The sequence below is a fragment of the Carcharhinus amblyrhynchos genome, chromosome 2, assembly GCF_965287045.1.
Source record: "Carcharhinus amblyrhynchos chromosome 2, sCarAmb.v2.hapA, whole genome shotgun sequence".
Taxonomy (NCBI): Eukaryota; Metazoa; Chordata; class Chondrichthyes; order Carcharhiniformes; family Carcharhinidae; genus Carcharhinus; species Carcharhinus amblyrhynchos.
The window spans coordinates 109781798-109794230 of NC_137325.1; the positions used below are offsets into that span (position 1 = coordinate 109781798).

Below are 12433 nucleotides of genomic sequence, written 5' to 3' on the forward strand. Positions count from 1 at the left end.
CAAGAAGATCTGGCCAGTATCCAACTTGGGCTGACATGTGACAAGTAATATTTGCCCCACACACGTGTCAGGCAATGACCTTCTCCCATATGTGAGGATTTTACCATTGGCCCTTGGCATTCAATTGCATTACTATCATTGAATCCCCTGCTATCAACATCCTGGTGGGGTTACCACTGATCAGAAACTGAACTGACCTAGCCACGTAAATACTGTGGCTATAAGAGCAGGTCAGAGGCTCGGCATTCTGCAGTGAATAACTCATCTCGCAACTTCCCAAAACCTGTCGACCATCTGGAAGGCACAAATTAGGAGTGTGTTGGAATATTCTCCATTTGCCTGGAGGAGCGCAGCTCCAACAACACTCATGAAGATTGACACTACCCTGGACAATGCAGACCACTTTATTGGCGCCTCATCCTCATCCAGAGGCAGGATGTCTGCCCTGAAGAAAGAGACGTGAAGCCCCGCCTCAGAAAGCTGCTGGCCAATCAGATGGTTGGCAGCTCTGACGATGGGCAACCTTCAAAAGAGGTTAATGCTGAAGCTGGGTACCAAGGTAAGTGAGGGGTGGGGGGGGCGGGCTAATTTCACTAGTGTCAGGCTGACCCAGTCATGTCCCAGTGAGGATAAGGGGGGTGGAGTGCAGGGTACTTGCTTTGCAAGTGATATTCCAAACCTCAACCATGTCTGTATCAGTTGCTATCCCTTTGGACGATGCAAAATACTTGCTTGGTAAGTCATCCCACTCCTTCCTTTAACCAAATATTTCCATTTCAATGTATCCTCTTATTTCCTTTACTGTGGGCTTTGGCACCTCATTTGGTTTTTTGTTGGCTAACTGCTTTCATCCAGTTTCATTCTTCTGTCTCCAGACAGGTAGATTAGAAGATCTTGCTGTCTTCAATGTTTCATTGGAGGAACTAGTTCTGTCAGCATTATTATTCTGAACAACACAAGTGTTTTAATTATCATCCAGACATAGTTCACTAAATTCAACCTCAGAGCTGATACTAGGATTGAAATCCGTGTTGAAGCAGATTTGATTCTGATGTTGGGCAGTGGGGCCATCGAGATGGCCAGTGTTTCAAACTGTGAAATGTGAGTGGCCTTTTCCAGTAGTGCACCAGGAGCAGTTACTGTTAATGAATAAATGGGACACACAGTTGAACTTTTTAAGGGTGGCAACACCTGAACAATTGTATTTGTAGACATGATGAGCTCCTGAAATGTGAATGATTATGAAATCCAGTGCCATGGCAATGCTATAATTGGAGTGACTCATTTAACAATAACTGAATAGATAACGCTTCCTAGTTAAATATTTCTTGAGTCAGATATTGTGAAGTCAGTTGAAGTTTATAATCCGTCCAGGAACAGTGGGATACTGCGCAGTGAGCGTTCTACGTGGTGCCCGTATATTATGCTTATACCAGGCTCTTTGTTTTTATTGTTAGAAGTTGTAGCTGTTTAATGGGAAAAGCGTTTCTAGAAATAAGCAGAGAGGATTACTAACGTTTCATTGAATGACCAATGAACAGAGCCTGGAAAACAATATTGACACTACCTCCTGTGATTTTCTGTGTGGTGGGATTATGTACTGGAACTAAATCACAATGGCCTAGAGGATCTTGTGTGCCGCCTGACAATTGTAACTTTACACACCAATCCAGACACAATAATGATGAAGAATGTAAGTACAGAGTACTGCATTTTCAGTTTGAAATATGTGGATGCAAATCTTTTAATTTCTCTTAAATTCTACTCTTATAAGGATATTGAACGCGTCTTTTCTATCCTTGAAAGGTATTTTAAAAAACAAACTCAGAAGTTGTTTCATTGAAAAGTTGATTATGTCACTAGGAGAAGACATTTCCCGAACTGTTACATTTGTGCTAATACGCCAGTTTGTCAGTCGGATGTTTACAGAGTTCTGTGGGCTTCAAGATTTTATTGTTGCATTTGTTCGCGCAGTGGGTGCTGGTGGCAAGGCCAGCAATTTTATTTCTGATTAATAATTGACAGTGTTAGTGTGCCTACTTCTTCAACCACTGAAGTGCATATGGTGTAGGCACACTCGCAGTGCAGATAGGGAGGGAGTTCCAGGCTTTTGATTCAGAGACAGCGAAGAAACAGCAATACAGTCAGGGCCATGTGTAACTTGGAGGAGAACTTGCAGGTGCTGTTGTTTCAATGTATCTGCTGCTTTTGTCCTTCCAGGTGTTAGAGATTGTGGGCTTGCAAAGTGCCATTAAAGAAGTATTGCTGAGTTGCTGCAATGCATCTTAAAGATGGTACACACTAGAGTCACAGTGTGCTGATTGGGGAGGGAGTGAATGTAAAACATAGTAGATGGGGGTATTGAGCTTCTGGAGCGTTGTTGGATCTGCACATGTTCAGGTTAGCAGAGAGTATTCTATCACACTCCTTACGTTCATTGTAGATGCTGGAAAGGCTTTGAATGTCAGGAGGTGAGTCACACGCTGCAGAATTCCCAGCTTCCAGCCTACTCTTGAAGTCTCAGCATTGATATGGCTGGTCCAATTATACTATGTGTAGGTTCTGTATTGCTGGAGATGGCCATTGCCTGGCAATTGTATGGTGTGAATTTTACTCGTCACTTATCACCAGCCTGAATATTTTCCAATTCATGCTTCATGCAGCTATGGACTATTTTAGTATCTAAGCAATTGTGAATGGTACCAATCATAAATGAACGTCCCCACTTCTGACATTATGATGAAAGGAAGGTAATTGATAAAAAGTTGTAGATACTTACGGGACAGCACTACTCTGAAGAATTTCTGCAGTAATATCTTGAGACTGAGATAATGACTTCCAAGAACCATAGCCATCTTCTTTTGCTTTGATTTGACTTATTATTGTCACATGTATTACTATACAGTGAAAAGTATTGCTTCTTGCATGTTATACAGACAAAGCATACTGTTCATAGAGAAGGAAATGAGACAGTGCAGAATATAGTGTTAGTCATAGCTGGGGGGTAAAGAAAGATCAACGTAATGCAAGGTAGGTCCATTCAAAAGTCTGATGACAGCAGGGAAGAAGATGTTCTTGAGTCGGTTGGTACGTGACCTCAGTCTTTTGTATTTTTTTCCCATCGGAAGAATGAGAAGAGAGAATGTCTGCATTGTGTGGAGTCCTTAATTATGCTGGCTGCTTTACCGAGGCAATGGGAAGTGTAGACAGTGTCAATGGATAGGAGACTGATTTGCGTGATGTATTGGATCTTACCCTGTGGTTGACTCTTAACTCCTCTCTGAAATGGTCTAGTAAGCCATTCAGCTCAAGGTCAATTGGAGATGGGAACTTCCCAAGAAAGAATAAAGGAAAGAAAATAGTTCAAGCAATGGGTATACCACAAAAAAGTACATTTTGTTCATTGCTGATAAAAACCTGAAAAGGTTTCTGTTCAACTGGGAAATTGCCACTCATCCCTTGGAGAACTATTGTTACATCGAAAGGTTCTGCTGTAATGCAAATAAATTTGAGTGATATGACTCAAAGCTCATAAAAGTAAGGCACTCAGACCGATTAAGTACACAACTGGTGGCACTGAACACAATAAGGTATCTAATGAAGGTATAAATGAATTCATAACAATCACTCAGTTTGCTGTGGATCAGGCATTAACGAGACAACAGATGCTTTATTTTGTTGCACATGTAACCACACAGACTTATGCACTCAAGCTTCAACAGAAGAATCAGAAGTTTTAGTTACGTGATTGCTTCTGTACAGCTACATGCACAATACCATTGTGTTTTTTTTTAAGCATTTCCTCTCACTCACTTTTTTTTATCCTGTGGGGAATAATGGGAGGAAGTAGAGGAAGGATTCCTGAGCTAATTTTCAGACCACTGATCCGTTATGAATGCCCCTTTCATGGGTAACAAATCTTGGCATTGGACTTGAATCTGGAGTTTTTGAGCCAGAGGTAGGAGCACTACCACTGCACCACAAGGCCTCCTGTATGCCATAGCATGACTCAATGGAAAAGGATGTTTCTCTATACATGTCAAAATAACATTCAATTAAAAATCTGTGCATGCTACTCATGATGCCTTTACTCTCAAGTCTCACGCGAGCTGCAATTCCTGCAGGAGGGAAAGAGATTAGAAATTTCTGGAAAGATATTTGTTACAGGGTTTTCATGACTGATTATACTTCTGTGTAATTCACATAGATCAGGAAACCCAATCGCAAAGAACATAGAACATTACAGTGCAGAACAGGCCCTTCAGCCCACGATGTTGCGCCGACCAGTTACAAAACAATGACCCACTAACCTAAACCAATCCCTTTTCGTCCATCTCACCCCCAACGTCATTATCTATCACATCTTACAGCTTCTCTGCTCTTTGGCCATTCACACCCTTTATTCTCTCTGTGGACAGCTTTAGCAGTCTTTTCCCCTGGTTTCTATGGCTATGAATCATCTTTCATTCCATCACCCTGCAGTATAAATATCTCTCACTTTTTATGCCTTTTAGCTTTGACAAAGGGTCATCCAGACTTGAAACGTCAGCTCTTTTCTCTCCCTTACAGTTGCTGCCAGACCTGCTGAGATCTTCCAGCATTTTCTCTTTCGGTTTCAGATTCCAGCATCTGTAATAATTTGCTTTTTTTAGTCCATGTCTTTATAAGTTTCAGTTTATCCAATCTCTCAAGATTGATTCTAACAATTTACCTAGCACTAAAGTAAGACTAACTGGCCTACAATTGTTTAACATTTCCTCCATATACTTGTTAAACAACAGAGCCACATTTACTTTCCTCCAGTCCTCCGACACCTCACCTACAACTAGTGAAGTTTGGAAAATAATCCCCAGAGCATTTGTTCTTTCCTCTCTGACCTCCTTAAACCGCTTAGGAAACAATTGTAGTATAACTGTAATATACAATGCACCAAAAACAGAAATTATCCTGTAAAATATCACTGTGAACAAAGGCTTCATTTTGTTCGGGGAGAGGTGGTGGTACAGTGGTATTGTCACTGGATTGATAATCCAGACACCAGGGTAACACTCTGGGATCCCCAGTTCAAATCCCACTGTGGTGAAATTTGAATTCAATAAAAATCTGGAATTAAAAGTCGAAGGATAGCCAAGACCCATCAGGTTCACTAATCCTTTAGGAAAGGAAATCTGCCATGTTTACATGGTCTGGCCTACCAGACATGTGATTCCAAACTCACAGCAATATTGACTCTTAACTCCCTCTGAAATGGCACAAGCCACTCAGTTCAAGGGCAATTAGGGAAAGGCAATAAATGCTGGTCCAGCCAGAAATGCCCTTATCCTGTGAACAAAAAAAATTATGACAAAGGGACCTGATGAAGTGTATCCCAGAACGTTGTGGGAGGATCTGGAGGAAATTGCAGGCGCCCTAGCAGAGATATTTGAATCATTGACAGCCAAAGGTGAGGTGCCTAAAGATTGGAGGGTGGCAAAAGTTGTGCCTTTGTTTAAAAAGGGCTGCAGGGAAAAGCCTGGTGAGCCTCATCTATAGTAGGTAAGTTGTTAGAAGGTATTTTGAGGGACAGGAACTACAGGCATTTAGAGACACAAGGACTGATTAAGGACAGTCAGCATGGCTTTGTGAGTGGAAAATCATGTCTCATAAATTTGATTAAGTTTTTTGAAGGGATAACCAAGAAGGTAGATGAGTGTAGTACAGTCGACATGGATCACATGGGCTTTAGCAGGGTCTTTGACAAGGTACTGAATTGTAGATTGCTACATAAGGTTAAATCTCATGGGATACAGGGTGAAGTAGCCAATTGAATCCAAATATGGCTTGATGACAGAAGATGGTTGTAAAGAGTTGTTTTTTAAACTGGAGGCCTGCGACCAGCGGTGTGCCTTGATGATTGGTGCTGGGTCCACTGTTATTTGTCATTCATACTAATTATTTGGATAAGAATTTAGGAGGCATGTTTAGTAATTATTTGTCATTTATATTAATTATTTGGATAAGAATTTAGGAGGCATGGTTAGTAATTTTGACGCCAAGATTAGTGGCATAGTGGACAGTGAAAAAGGTTTTCTAGCATTGCAATAGCATTTTGATCAATTGGGCCAGTGGGCTGCCAAATTGCAGATGGAGTTTAATTTAGACAAATGCGAGGTGATGCATTTTGGTAGATCGAACCAGAACAGGGCTTACTCAGTTAATGGTAAGGCATGGGGAGAGTTATAGAATTAAGAGATCTAGGGGTACATGTTCATAGCTCCTTGAAAGTGGAGTCACAGGTGGACAGAGTGGTGAAGAAAACATTTGGCATTCTTGGTTCCATTGGTCAGAACGTTGAATACAGAAGTTGGGCCGTCTTGTTGAAGTTGTACAAGATATTGGTAAGGTCACGCTTGGAATACTGCGTACAGTTCTGGTCATGCTATTATAGAAAGGATATTATTCAACTAGAAAGAGTGCAAAAAAGATCTTCTAGGATGCGACTGGGACTTGATGGTTTGAGTTATAAGAAGAGGCTGGATAGACTGGGACTTTTTTCCCTGGAACATAGAAGGCTTAAGGGTGATCTTATAGAGGACTATAAAGTAAGGAGGGGCACAGATAAGTTAAATAGTCAGCATCTTTTGTGAAAGGTAGAGGAGTGTAAAACTAGAAGGCATGTGGTGAGAGGGGAGAGATACAAAAGGGTCCAGAGAGGCAATTTTTTCACAGAGGGCGGTGAGTGTCTGGAATAAGCTGCCAGAGCTGGCATTGAGGCAGGTATTTTTTGTCTTTTAAAAAGCATTTAGACAGTTACATGGGTAAGATTGGTATAGAGGGATATGGGCCAAATGCAGGCAATTGGGAATGGCTTTGTGGTATACATTGGGTGGCATGGACAATTTGAGCCAAAGGACTTGTGCCCATGCTGTAAACCTCTATGACTCTTGAAAAAGCAACACAAGTACAGGAAGACAAGAGTTACACAACACAGCAGCCAGGACATGAGCCCTGAAGATTTCCATTACAGAAGTTACCTTCATAGGTTGAGTATGTTTGGTGTTGTACACACACTTTGCTCTGACATTTCTGTGTGCATGTTACCATTTCTAATGCTTTTCTAGTTGGGTACCTTTTTGACAAGTCCATTAGGAGGAACAATTTAATCTTATATTGGATGTGCATTGTAAAATTTGTGCAATAATAATTTTGCAACAGGGCAATCAGGAAGGAGGCCTGCCACCTCCTCATGGCAATCTGAGATGAGAACTAAATATTAGCTTGTCAGTGTTGCTGAGATCCCAAATAAATTGCATACTCCTAAGTGATTTTTTTAATGAAGTGATTAGGTATGGTGTAAAAACAGAAAATGCTACAAATACTCAGTAGGATCTGGTAGCAACTGTGGAGAAAGAAACAGAGCCAATATTTTAAGACAATGACCTTTGATCAGCTCTCTGTGGATTAAGGTCTCTCATCGCCTAAATCAACATAGATTTTAAAAGCACTTGGTGGTTGACCCCCCCCACAATATCCAGGGTACTTTTCAGCATGTTATTCATGAAGACTATGTTCATGGTTGTGAAAATATAGAATCACAGAATGGTTTGAGCACAGAAGGAGACCATTCAGCCTGTCATGTCTGGGTTGGCTCTCTGAAGAAGCAGAAGAATGCCACTCTTCAGTCCTCTCTTTGTAGCCCCACACAACATTCCTTTTCAAAGATTGGCCATGCTAAATTCTCCTTCAGTGTACTCGAACAGGCGCCAGAGTGTGGCGACTAAGGGATTTTCACAATAACTTCATTGCAGTGTTAATGTAAGCCTACTTGTCATAGAAATCATAGAAACCCTACAACGCAGAAAGAGGCCATTTGGCCTATCGAGTCTGCACCAACCACAGTCCTACCCAGGCCCTACCCCCCATACATTTACCCGCTAATCCCTCTAACCTACGCATCTCAGGATACTAAGGGTAATTTTAGAATGGCCAATCCACCTAACCCACACATCTTTGGACTGGACCTTTGTGACACTGACAAAAAACCTTAAACTTAAAAATTAATATAAATCAGGAAGAGCAAAATTCTCAACACTGACCCCTGAGGAATTCCATTACAAACCTTTCTCTAGTCTGAAAACCATCCATTTACCATTACTCTTTCATTCAGCCAGTTTTGTACCTAGGTCATGACTCACCTTTTATTCCATGAATTAATTTTTTGTTCATAAGTCCGTGCTGCAGCTTTTATCAAATGCCTACCGTCTTTCATTTGAAATTTATAGCATCCCAAGGTCTGAATCAAGAATCATGTGGCAGGGCCAGCATCTCCATGCTGGCTGACACTCTGGTGATGAGCATTCTGGCAGTGTATAAAAGAAGAAAATTGAACTTTGTGAACAAATGGATACTCTTATCCATCTGCTGAAGCATGTTAATTGTTGTCAGCAAATTAAATGTGCTTAATGTTGATACGGTATGGGAACTTCACAGTAAAAACCAGATCCTTGGCTGCATCCTCCAATTTTAATTCCTTCCATCTCCTCCAAGATTGCCTTGCTAACAATCGCCTATTACAGACTCATTGAAAGGGTTAAAGCTGTGCCCTGTGGGACACCACCATCAGACTGCTGCTGCTTGAATCTTCAGACAACCATCTGCTCCCACAAGAACTGTGTAAATTGATTTGTGTTCACTGGCAATGTAAGCCTGCAGCAATAATTTCACTGACATTGTGGACGCCTTGCTAGCAACACATGTTTAATGTTACTGCCTACATTTGTGTTGCCGTTTCTGGATATACGCGTAGCTATTTAGACATATATCAGTAGCAATTTCCTATCACGTCCATATGTGCCATCGGAACCTCAGGGCGGAATTGGGCAATACAGCTCCTCAAATCTATTCTGCTATCCAGTTATATCATTGCTGATTTGTACCTCAACTCCACTTATCTGCTTTCATTGCAGATCTCATTTTAATCCCTTACCTAACAGTAACCCATTACTCAGAGTCTTCAGCCAACTTCCAGTGGAGAGAGTTTCACATTTTCATTAACCTTATCTGAAAAAGTGCTCTCTAACTTCACCCTAATTTTAATATTTTGCCTTTTTTCCTGAATACACCCACCAGAGGAAATAGATCCTCTGTATCGACTCAATGGAATCCCTTACTCAATGGGGAAAAAGAAGCCAAGCTTATGCAACTTGTCTTTATAATTTAATCTTTTAATAACCATTCCAAGGCCAATATGTCTTTCCTGAGGTTTGATGCCCAAGCCCCACCTCAGTATCCAGATGAGGCCTGGCTGAGACATTGCATGGCAAAGCCAACACTTTCTTGTTCTGGTACCTCACATTAGTCATCTTTTGAAAATTCAACATTTCATTTTACATGGAAAATCCTTAAAGTGCCTTTGAAAAACTACTCAACAAGTATAATTTTACCTGCTGCTTCCTGCCATCCACATATAACCTATTCAAATACATTTGAAAACCTCATAATGCTGCTGATACGTTGGCCTTTATCACGCGGGTACAGGATTATGAAATTGATGCTTCCTCTTTCAGTTTCCTCTGGCTGGACTACAAATAAGTCACATTGTTCTTCATTTCTGCTAATGCCTCACGTATTACATATGAACATGTGAATTAGGAACATGAGTATGCCCTTTCAGCACACTCAATCCTGCTCTGCCCTTTAATGGAATCATGGCTGATCAGATTGTGCCCTCTACTTCCCTACCTAACCCTTATGATCTTGATTCTCTTGTCAGGCAAGAACTTATCTAATTCAGCTTTGAAAATATTCAATGAGCTTGCCTCCACTGTTCTCGGGAAAGAAAATTCTACAGACTAACTGTCTTAGAGAAGACAAAATCCTCATCTCAGCCTTAAATGGGAAGCTACTAAACTGTGTCCCCTAGTTCTAGTCTCCCGCAAGTAAAAACACCCTTTCAACATCCATTCTGTGAAGTCTCCAGGATCTGTGTTTCAATAAGATCACCTCTCATTCTTCTAAACTCCAATGGATACAGGCCCAGCCTGTCCATTGATACTTATCCAAGATAACTCCTAAGATCCTTCATCCCAATTGAGTGAACCTTCCCTGAACTGTTTCTGACGCAATAATGTCGTTCCTTAGATAAGGAGACTAGAAATAAGAAGATAGTACAGCTCAACATGTGGCTAAACAGCTGGTGTAGGAAGGAGGGTTTCAGATACCTCGACCATTGGGATCTCTTCTGGACCAGGTGAGACCCGTACAAGAAGGACGGGTTGCATCTAAGCTGGAAGGGCATAAATATTCTGGCTGGGAGGTTTGCTCATGTCGGGAGGATTTAAACTAGTTTGGCAGGGGGGTGGGGATCAAAGCAAGGATGAATTAACTGAAGGGGAACCAGAGAATAGGGCCAGTAAGACTCAGAGAAAAAGTAGGCAGGATGTGGTTGCTGGTCAAAGAGGGCCTGGTGGACTGAAGTACATTTGTTTCAATGCAAGAAGTGAAACAGCTTAGAGCTTGGATTAGTACCTGGAACTATGATGTTGTTACTATTATGTAGAGTTGCTGGCATTGGACTAAGATAGGCACAGTAAGTAGTCTCACAACACCAGGTTTTATTTGGTGGCATGAGCCTTCGGAGCATTGTCCATTCATCAGGTGAGTGATTCATGAAGAGGGCAATGCTCTGAAAGCTCGTGCCACCAAATAAACCTGTCAGACTTTAACCTGGTGTTGTGAGGTCACTTGTTGCTATTACAGAGACTTGGAAGGAGAGGACTGGTAGCTTTATCATCCAGGATACAAATGTTTCAGGTGGGATGGAGGGGTGGGGGAGTTGAACTACTGGTTAGGGAAAATATCACAGCTGTTCTGCAGAAGGACACCTTGGAGGGCTATTACAGAGAGGCAATATGGATAGGGCTCAGAAATAGGAAGGATGTAGTCATAACGTTGGGGGTGTGCTACAGGTTGCCCAACAGCCAAAGGGAGATAGAGGTACAGGTATGTAGGCAGATTTCGGCAAGGTGTAACAGGGATTGTTGTGGTGGGCGATTTTAACTTCCCCTATATTGACTGGGACTCATTTAGTGCTAGGGGCATCCAAGAGGGCTCTACCATCACCAACAATCTGTCACTTGATGCCGAAAGCAACACACCATTGCAAAAGCTGAAGCTGTTACGTCCAAGCTGAATAAGAGAATATGTAATGACAGCAACCTGACTGAGAACAGCAAATTGCAGTGAGGTGAGACTGAACAACATACGCTAGGCAAGAGAAAAGTTGAACATTTTCCACTTTCACTGTCTCAGATGTATCCCCAGCATCTCTTGGCAGAACAAGACCACCAACTCAGAGGTGTTGGATTGTGATAATTCCATTTGTATATATTCATTGCTGGGCCATCATTAAATGGACAACAGCCACATATCCAAAGACCTTCAGTCATTGGTTCATAACCTGCTCAGCATCCACACCTTTGCAAAAGGACAATGTAAATGAGATATGAAGTTACGGATATTGACAGTCGCTGACAGTCATGAGGTTGACTCTTTGGAAGGGCATTGGAAACAACTAACAGAAGCAAAAAGCTCAGCTGCCTATCCTATCCTTGCTATGGCTGAAAAGAGGCCTCAAAGAAAACAAAGGCCAGGAAATCATGCACTTCCTTATCTGTTGTCTTCCTCTGCAGCACATGCAGCTGAGACTACCACGCTGGAATGGGATTACTGAGCTATACCAGATGATGCTTGACAAAGAGTTGACTAACACTGCGCAAACCATCGAGATGGAAGGCTGCCACCAGTGTATTTCTCATATATTTCGAATTCAGAAACAACTTGCGGTGCATTTCTGTGCATCAATAATAAACACTTTATACCTCTCAGTAAATGATGGCACAGGAATCCAAACAATGGGTTTAAGTGCCATCAAATTCACTCAAAGAAGTATGTGTGCGTGCTGAATTATCTTATTATGTCTTAAATTTACTCAGATTGGTCTGGTATTATTTATAATCCACATCTATTTTCTTTTTTGAAAATGCTGCGCCAATTGATGTCTTCTGATTATTTAATTTTGCAGTTTCTGTTCTTGTTCACTGTTACAGGACTTAAGACCTTAGTAAATAGAAGAGTTTGGATGGAAAAATTTGAAGTTAAATTTTATGATGATTTTCACACAATCGGCTTACTATTACTGCGCAGGTTATCTTGGGTGGCACAGGGGTGCTTCCTCACAGCGCCAGGGACCTGAGCTCAATTCCTGGCTTGGGTCTGTGTGGCGTTTGCACATTCTTCCTATGTCTGCACGGGTTTCCTCCAGGTGGTTCGGTTTCCTCCCATAGTCCAAAGATGTGCAGATTAAGTGGATTGGCCATGCTAAATTGCCCCTTATTGTCAGGGGGACTCATTAAGGTAAATATATGGGGTTATGGGGATAGGGCTTGGGTGGAAT

General features: G+C 41.6%; 1 protein-coding gene across 1 annotated transcript in view; it reads left to right on the plus strand.

The window, feature by feature from the left end:
• Positions 1-1422: 1422 nt before the first annotated feature.
• The window catches only part of malrd1 (MAM and LDL receptor class A domain containing 1), a 322326-nt gene continuing 311315 nt past the window's right edge, over positions 1423-12433 (plus strand). The window contains exon 1 of the mRNA XM_080211010.1: positions 1423-1693. Within this exon, the coding sequence (XP_080067136.1) occupies positions 1534-1693 (160 nt within the window). The 5' untranslated portion in view covers positions 1423-1533. The remainder of the gene's footprint in view (positions 1694-12433) is intronic.